General features: G+C 36.7%; 1 protein-coding gene across 1 annotated transcript in view; it reads right to left on the reverse strand.

The window, feature by feature from the left end:
- LOC102768626 (cysteine-rich hydrophobic domain-containing protein 1-like) overlaps positions 1–9830 on the reverse strand; it is a 20679-nt gene extending 10849 nt beyond the window's left edge. Inside the window, exon 1 of the mRNA XM_015563706.1 lies at positions 9382–9830. Coding sequence (XP_015419192.1) covers positions 9382–9671 — 290 coding nt within the window. The 5' untranslated portion in view covers positions 9672–9830. The remainder of the gene's footprint in view (positions 1–9381) is intronic.
- Positions 9831–10010: the final 180 nt, after the last annotated feature.

Raw genomic sequence — 10010 nt, forward strand, 5'->3', positions numbered from 1 at the left:
TCGGGGACGGGAGGAAGGGGGGTAAGAGATCAACAAAAGGACTTGTATGCATGCATCTAAGCATAACCAATGGACATAAGACACTGGGGGATAGGGGAGGCTAGGGGACTGTCTAGGGCAGGGGGAAAAAATGGACACATATGTAATACCCTTTGTAATACTTTAAGCAATAAAAAATAAAAATAAAAAAATAAACTAAAAAAAAAAGAATCCAATGTCTTATTCAAACTCTATGTGAGAATATATATTCTCCTCATATTATTATGGTAATAGCTTATTTTCAAGGACACAAGCCAAACAAACACAAGGACTCTACTAGCACATATGTAGTAGCAAGGCACATATCTGTGCATAAATATACTATACCTGTATGTTTAAAATGTATTTTACAACAATAAATTCTGTATTTTAAAACAGTGGAGAAAATTAGTTAGCAAGTGAAAACAGAATTTAACTTTATTTAAAAAATGCTTCATTACTTTTCCAGGTGTCAGTACAACATATAATGAGAACATAACATTCTCATAATAACATTCCCTTTAAATCTATACATAGACATAGGAGCATAGCCAAACTTAAAAACAAGAAGGTACACTCTGTTTTTATAGCAACTTTCAGATGCTGTTTGAGAAACTGACATTTTACTATTAAATATATATTTTCAATTATCTACTAACTCAGAAATCAATAACATGACAAATATTTAGTAGAGCAAAAAACATTTCATTTAAATCAGATATAGCTAAATAGTGACTTTATCACTAGTCAAAAAGATATAATTTAACTTTTTATTCCACAAAGAGTAAATTCATATTGTGGAATATATACAGGTTTCATTTTAGAAAGTAGACATGATACATTTTATTATTATTATTTATTTATTTATTTATTTATTTGCATTAAGAATCTTATAAATTTTATTAGGATTAAAGTTAGGAAGAGCAGTACCTCTAACAGCACATGGTTAGGACATACTGAAAAGAACATGATGGTTGGCTACAAATAACACAATTACACTAGAAAAAAATTAACATGATATGTAATGATTTAGACATGATACATTTTAAAGTAGAGCTCTATTTCCATATCTTGTCTAAATGTCTTTTATTGTTTAAAAAATCTTTATTGTTGAGCTAAATGCCTTTTAGATGCAATGTCAATAACATGTTCCTACCTCCATTAGATTGCTGTCATTTTAACATTTTCCAGCTGCCATTCTTATACTAGATATCAAGTATGTAGAGGATATAGACATATATAACCCCCAAAATGTGTGGATTATTTCTATTATTTAAAAAATTCTTAGTTTTGTTATTCTCTCTTTGCATTTATCACAAGACAAATGAACTTTCCTTTCCAGTTTCCAGTTCATCTTTTCTTCTTTATTGCCAATTCAGTGTCCTCTTCTCAGAACGTTCCCCTTTGACTTTGCAGCTTGTGACACTGTTGATCACACCCTTCCTAACACTCTTCCATTCTTTCACTTTCCTCTAACACTCTTGCTTTCCCCCAAAATTTAGCTTTTAATTATCTGCTTTTCTTTCTAAGGAAAGTATACCAATTTATCTATATTTAATAGCTTTGACAATTACTTCTATGCTGATAACAGTCAAATCTATATCGCTAGTTTTATATTTTCCAACCTGTTCTAGTCTCTCATCTCTAATTGAACACTGAAAATTTCCATTTGGATATCTTGCTGCAAAATAATAATACCACAAGTCAAACATGTCTAAAATTAAATGTTATCTTTTATTGGAAACTACTTGCTCTTTTTAAATTCCTCATCTCTATCAATGGCACATTGACTCTCTTTAACTTAGACTTTGGTATAGGTTTTGCACCTTCCTTCTAGTTTTTGCATTACTTTTATTCAGGTGGTTCCAAGTGAAATCATTCCATAATGATTCCTCCATTTCCAGTGCTACTGCTATGTTGGCTCTTGTCTTTGCTCATGTGGTTCTTCTTGCTTCTTCTCTCTAGTTTAAATCCTATTCAGACTTCAAGGCTCAAGTCAAGTGCCAATGCCTTGAATGCTCAAGTTTTAATGGATTCCCCCTTTTTCTGAACACTCAAAGTCACTTATGTGTACTATACAATTCAACAGTTAATGAATTTCTTTTTATTTCTTAAAAGTATCTTAAAGGCAATTTTTCTGTTAGCTTTTTTTGTTAATCCTCACCTGAGGATAGTTTTTCCATTGATTTTTAGAGAGAGTAGAAGGAAGGGAGAGAGATAAACATCGATGTGAGAGAGAAGCATCAACTGGTTGCCTCCTGCACATGCCCTGACTGGGGCCAGGGATGGGATCGAGCATGCAACTGAGGTATGTGCCCTTGATGGGAATCTAACCTGGGACCCTTCAGTCCGTGGGCTGATTCTCTATCCACTGAGCAAAATTGGCTAGGGCCCCTGTTAGCTTTTTAAAGCAAGGCCTGTACTTTGTTTTTCTGTATTCTCCACAGTGCTTAGCTCAGTGCTCAAGTTCTCAAGAAATACTTGCTATATTCAAATTATTATGTTTCTATTCTAATATAGAAAGGAATTCATTTTTCTAAAATATAAAAAGTATATTAGAAATAGTAAGGAAAGCAGCATTTTGCTTCTTAAAACACTGTTTTATGCCCTACATACATCTACTTCAAAATGGTGTATTTATAGGCAAAGTAGGCCCAATATACTTTCACAATTTTAGCTAAAAGGTAGTAGCAGTACTGTTCTTGCCTACTAGAGATTTCTTCCATAACTTTCTCTATTAGAGTCTCAGCACTTTAAAAGACTACTTAACTGAAATAACCTTAAGCACAACATTTCACTTAGCAGCTATTAAAAAATGTTAAAATGGCTGCTGCTGAATAAAAACCTCAGCTGTTTCATAAACAAACCATTAAGAACCGTGAGTCCATCTCATGGTTAGAGAAGCTCATCTACCCATTAATGATCAGTTATAGGGTTCTTTAGCATTAGAGAAATAGGTACTTGGGAACTGCTCATGCTGTCATTTTATTGGCTTCATTAAATATAGAGCCTACTATGTGTTTGAGATGGACCCAGCTGGTGGTTCCTAATGATTGTATTTTATTTGTCAAATGCCTTCAATGCTTCAAATTTTTAAAACATATATTTTTATTGATTTCAGAGAGGAAGGGAGAGGGAGAGAGAGATAGAAATATCAATGACGAGAGAGAATCATTGATTGGCTGCCTCCTACACATCCCACAATGGGGATCAAGCCCACAACCTGGGCTTATGCCCTGACCAAGAATCGAACTGTGACTTCCTGGTTCATAGGTCAATGTTCAACCACTGAGCCATGGTGGCTGGGTTCAAATTTTAATTTCTTGGACAATTCTTTAGAGTAAGACAAAGAAGGATGGGTCCTCTTAGATGCTTTTCCCTCTTCTCTCCTTCCCTATACCCCTGTTTATAATCTTTTTGAAAATGGCTATATATCAGCCTTTGAAAACCTTGCACAAATTGAAGTTCATGTGCTCAGGTTGTTTAAGAAAACAAATCAAAGCGTAGTTAAATTCTGCTAACAAGAAACATGATTTAACTAGAAAACTATGCACTTATAGTAACTCTGATTCTAGAGCATGTGCACTGAACTTTATTTATTATACCAAGGAAAAGTAAAATTTATGCCACACAATTCAAAAAGATTTAAAAAATATATTGTTAAATTTCTTTAATCTTTTAGATGGAAACAATCATGTCTTGCCACACTGTAAAATGGCAGGTGTTACCATAGCTTCTGTATTCTCAAAGCCTAAAATTTTATAAAATATTTACCTTATACAAACACAAATTAACAATGCATCACTGTAATTTCTCAAAAGACATCTATTAACAGAAAAGGCATTCCATTCACTGATTTGAGAATTATTAATATTTGTAGCGCTCTCTAATTTTTGCGGAAATGCACTGTGTGTCAAATTTGGCCTTTTTCAATTCTATATGTAATAACTTCAACTCTTTTAGATTAATTTTAATGAGATAATTTTATAAATACCTGAGATTGGTGACCTATCATCTTTACTAACCTCTATACAGGAGTACCATCAAGGGTAAATATTTACATATTTTACATAATATAAAGAATGTGGTAATGTTTACAACTAGGAAAGAAAATCTCATGAGATAGAATTTTCCTTGTATTTTAATATATTGGATCCAAATAGTTATTCTAAAAATATCAAGAAGAAAAGTAATAGATACTAAATCATACCACTCAGATGTATAAAATTTCTGAAACACTTAATACTTTCAAGAAACACTTCATTATTTCTGTTTCTAGAACTTCAAATCAGTGAGAGCTAATTTAGCCATATCTTTTTGGAAATTTTGAAAAAGATCCCCAAATATCCATTTATGATCATCACCTCAGAATTGCAGTTACAATAGTATGTTTAAGTCATACTACTTCTTAAAAAATTATAATTAATCACATGTTAAAAGATTAGTATCTTGTTAAAGTAACTAAAAGTCAATATATTAGGAAGATACAAGTATATGGGTATTCTGACACATGGGCTTGCTTAATAAAACTTTCAGAGGTAAAGCCATTCCATATCCCCATCCCCATCACTGATGATATTATTGTATACATATATACTTACGCTCAGAAACACAGGTACTATCCATAGCAGGATTCAACTAACTAGTATTTGTTGAGGGCCTATAATATAGTATGCACTATGATATTACTAAAGTGAACCAATATTGAGTGCTACTGAAGTGAACCAATACTCATTCAACTCACTTTTATTGAGTGCCTATTCTAGGGCACACACTGAGGATTCAAGGGGGAACCAGAAATTGTTCCTGCCATTGCAGCTTATAATGTAGTGAGGGTAGAGAAGACTTTCAGGAGTTGGTGACATATGGAGAGCTAAAGTGAGAATACCAGATGAAGGCCCCTTCTTAGAGACAAAGAGATAAGAAACAGCATGCTGTTAACAGGAAAATATAAGCAGTAAGGGGAAATGTCAGGAGTTGAGGCTGATAGATAGGCAGGGTCCAGTTCTATAGTCACATTATGGAGCTTAGATTCTATCCTGTAGGTAAAAGGAAAACAACATAATAGTCTTAAGCAGGAAAGTGGTGTCATAATCTAGCAACAGGATGGAGATGGATGTGAAGGTGACAAAGATGAAGGCAAGACAACTAGTTAGTGTGATGAAAAAGGCCTGAATCAGGGAAGTGGTGGTAGGGAGGAGAATAATAAAAGTTTGGGTCATATATTGTTAATACTTGCTGATTGCTTAGTTGTGAAAATTGTGAGTGGGAAAGAGGAACAAAGGATGAATAACAAGATCATAGAGGTACATTTAACTGAGATGGAGAATACAGAAATAGGTAAGATTTTTTGAGGGGCTGGGACAGGGGTGTGAGTGTGTGTGTGTGGGTGAAATGAGTTCTGTATTGAGTATGTTGAATTTAAGATAAGGATGGGTCATAAGGTAAGAAAAACCAGATAACGGTCTGAGCAGAGTCTGGTACAGAGATACATTATTGGGGGGACATCAGATAATTGAAACCATGAAGAGTCAAGATGAGATCATCTAAGGAGAACAAACAATGAGAAGAATAGTAGGCTGATAACAAAACCCTGGGTAGTACTGGTATTCAAGGGGCAAGAGAGGAAGAGAAGCCCATGAATGACACAGTTAAGATTTAGCCACAAAAATACAAGGAGAGTGAAGTGACCAAGGAATTTCTGGGGGATTTTGGCTGGAAAAAATTTTTTTAAATCAGGATTTAAATACCTTTAGGCAAAACATATACTTTCCAGTTCAAGTAAGGCCCCATCACTACTCATACTGCATCATTGTCTGTGACCTATCTTGCCTCTGAAGGCCTGTGTGCTTGTGACTCCCAGAGTAGAAGCCTCCAAGAAAGGGAGTCATTATAATTATCATATGCAGCCATGAGGACCAGAAAGGGAATAAAAGATGCCCACTAATTTAGCAACGAGAGGATCACAGGGGGATGAGAGCATGAGTGGGGGGGGAGGTTGGGGGTTAATGGGGGGATGAAGACACATTTGTAATACCTTAACCAATAAAGAAATTTTTTAAAAAAGAGGATCATGGTGATCTTAAGGTCAGTTCATCTGTGGTCATGGTGGCAGAATCCAGATTATAGAGGGGTGAAAATAGATATGGAGAATGTAGCAACACTGAAGAAATTTGGAAAAGGAAGGAAGAGAGACTAGACAGTAACTAGAGGGGAAATATAGGTCTAGGAAGGCTTTGGTTTTATTTTGTGTTTAAAGAATCATTCTCTTAATATGTTTACAAGCTAAGCCAGTAGAGAAGCCGTGGAGTATTAGAGAGCCAGGGGCTGCCTGATGGAGCATTATCTGAGAGAAGGCTATGGAAGGTACAAGTAGAGGGTTGAGCTTTTGGCAAGTAGAGAGACTCCTTGACCTCAGAGGTTGGAAGAAGTGAGCACAGGAATTCAGACCTAATTAAGATCCAATGCGGTTTTACCGCAGGGGAAAAAAGTGACATAATTAACTCTGTTTTAAGAAAATTAGTTTGGCACAAGCATGCAGGATAGATTAGAATGGGGAGAGGTGGCTGTCTGTGCCAATAATTCAAGCTGAAGATAATGGCAACCCAAACTAGAGTGGTGCCAGTAGAAATGCATAAAATTTTAAAAATCTAATAGACATTTCAAAATGCATGATGACATAATTTTGGGACAGATGGGCATTCAAAAAGAATGAAGAGGTAAAATGACTTAAGAATTTGAAATATTACCCCAGGAAATTATAATGGTGTTATCAGGGTCAGAAAGGGGGCAACTGGAATGTACAGCCAATCTTGGGAGGGGAAATGCTAGGTTTAAAGTATACTGAGATTGAAGTGATGGTTCTCAAAATTTAAGTTTTTTAAAAAAAGCTAAGTCCTTTACAAAACAGATGACTGCACAGAGAATGGAAAAAAGAAGAGGTGAGACAGAATAAGAAATATTTCATTCATATAGGGCAACTCTAACACTCGTATGCCAGAAAAAATTAAACAGAACCTGATATTTTAGATGTCTCAGAATTAACTATTTCCTAAGGATCTTACTTTAGCTACTAAAAAAAGTTTTCCTACCATTGACAGACCAGAGTCTCAGATCAAGTAAAATGTTCTCCTAAACATTTAATCTTTTATCAAATCTCAGACATTTGATGTCAAATGTTGCGAGAATGTGTACAATACAAAGTAATTTTCCAAACTATATGCATTGGTTAGCAATTCAATACTGGTTTGCTGCTTTTCAGGTTTTGGTTTGAATTAATACCAACAGTTGCTACCAACACCACCATTTCATACTCCTAATTCCAGAGTCTTTAAACTGGGAGGAATATTATACCTATAACAAGGACCACCACATGGCAAGTGTCAGTGCTTTGCTTTTAATTAAAAATAGGTTGGTAAGTACTTCACCATGATTGTGTGAAGAGTAGAATGGAACCACAAGTGAGTTTCAGGGAACTTAAATTCTGTTTTCTTGCTCCCTGTCTGTTCTCTGAACTTTAGAAAATAATAGGGTGAGGAGTTCTGGAATATAAAATATAGCCTGGAATAAAAACCCTTTTTCTGTTCAGTCATGTTAAATAATCTGCATGAAAGTAACCTTTTGCACCATAATTAGTTTGGGTAAAAAAAAAAAAGTCTCCCTAGTGATAAAAGGGATGAAATTAAAACAGTGCAGAAAGCTGGCATCTGGCCATTATAGTCTATTGATAACATTCTTGGACCAAGAGAAACTATTAAAATTACCTAACCAAGAAGCAGGTGTAAAAATATCCCCAAACTCATCCTGTATTTAAAAATCTTTCTTAATACATTTCATGCAAAGACTACAAAAATATATTACAAAGAAAACACTCAACATGTTAAAATCAAAAGCTAACATGATGGGCCCTGGCCAGTTGGTTGGCGTGTTCTCCTATGCACCGAAAGGTTGTAGGTTTGATTCCTGGTCAGGGCACATACCTGGGTTTCGGGTTCTGACCTAGTTGGGGCCTGTGGAAGAGGCAACCAACCGATGTTTCTCTCTCATCTATGTCTGTCTGTCTCTCAAAAACAGTAAAATATATCCTCGAGTGAGGATTAAGAAAAAAAGGCTAACATGATGGAGGGAAGTGGTATAATATGTATATGATAACATATGATTTCAGATAATATAAACTCAGTTGAAAATAAAAAAGGCTAGGGGAGCCATTATCAAAATCAGAGGCAGCATGACTTGATAGTAAAAAAAAAAAAATAGCTCTATTTGAAAATGCAGTATAAGATAGCATAGTTAAGAGCATGAACATGACCCAGTACTCAAACTTTCAAGTATTTACAACCCAAGCACATAAAAATGAGAATGAAGTCTTCAAAGCCCAGAGAACCATTAACATTTCCTTTTACTTTGCAACTATTATGGTATGAGGTTCCCCTTTTTATTTTCTCAAATATTACCCAAAATTTCATTTAAAAAAGTCATTCTGCATTAGTTTTTACAATACCATCCTAGGCTTCCGAGGTACTAATTTTCATATATATATTTAATGTTTGCATATTTAACGTTCTGGCATACAAAATCTCTTGCAAGTACGTATCTTAAATTATCTCAGAGCTGAAAGTTTTTAGAAACCATCTATCCAAAAACCCTAATTTTACAGACAGAGAAATAAAAGCCCAGAAAGGTAAGTAACCTGACCAAGGTCACAGGGTTAGAAAGAAGCAAAGCTGGGACTAAGAACCAAGAGCCCTCACTTTCAATCCATTACTCTTTCTACTTTTCATAGCTGCCTTTCAACCTGAACCTCTTTCATAGCTTTCTTTCAACCCGAACCTCTAATTGTGTGATATTTAGGGCAAGAGAGTGAGAGTGATCAAGACATGGAAAGGATAACCATTTATTCATTTAAGGACTGGATAGGAAGAATGGATGGATGATTATGTAGGTGGGTGGGAATTCTATGTCATATTTCTGTTTTGAAGAAACCAAGTCTAGGTCTTGTCAAATATCACAGCAGTCACCGTATTCCACCAGACACCAATCTTAGCAGCAAATAATCTGACACATCCTGCAGTTATTCACTTGCCAGCGTACACAGAGAAGCAAGGACACTCACCTTCTGGCTCCCGAACTCCTCACTCCCCTGTCCTATGCTCACTATTTACCTGGTTTTGGTGCATCACATTTGCATTCTCATTTCCTATACACCTCCCTCTCGCAGATTTCTCCATTTACATCAGGTGTCATTTCCTAAATGTATGCTTCAGTAAGCCCCCCCGCAGCCCCTACTCCACTGGCCCCTTGATCACCTTCTCATTTGTCGCCATATCTCAGCCTTTAAAAACCCCATAACCCCCTCTCGCTTACACGGTGATGTGGCCGGCGCCCCGCACCAGTACAGGGTCGGGGGCATATCTCCGCAGGTGCTCCTCGCTCACTACCCGAGGCGGTGGCGGCGTTTCCTCCTCTTGCTCCTTCTCCTCTTCCTCTTCTTCCTCCTCTTCTTCCTCCTCCTCATCTCCCTCGTCATCCTCGAGCCCCGATACAGACGATGACGACGACGGCGACGACGAGGACGAGGACGTAGCTGCTTCTTCCTCCTCCTCCAGTTCCGAGATGGTGTCGAATTCCGCCATGTTGGGCAGCAAGATGCTCATCACGTGACCTCTCGATCGCCGCCACCCTCACGCAGGAGAGTTTGAACTTGCTGAGATGCTGGAAGTTCAGGGAGAAAGAAATGAAGAGAGAGAGCTGTATGGCAGGGAACGGGTTTGAGGAGATGCGCCTGCGTATTATGGTAGACAGGATGGGGTTTGGAGGCGGGGGCACGATGGAGAAAAGAGCAAATCAGTGTACGCTTGCGCAGCTCTAAGCGAAGAGGGGCGGTGAGATGAATGCCAGGGAATTAAGGAGATCCGGTCTTCTAGTGCTGATCTTAATACTGCTCTTTGGTCTTCTGCTGCTTGTATCCGGAGGACTTATCTTCTAGTTTTACT

The sequence above is a fragment of the Myotis davidii genome, unplaced genomic scaffold (genome assembly GCF_000327345.1).
Source record: "Myotis davidii unplaced genomic scaffold, ASM32734v1 scaffold3939, whole genome shotgun sequence".
In the NCBI taxonomy this organism is placed as follows: Eukaryota; Metazoa; Chordata; class Mammalia; order Chiroptera; family Vespertilionidae; genus Myotis; species Myotis davidii.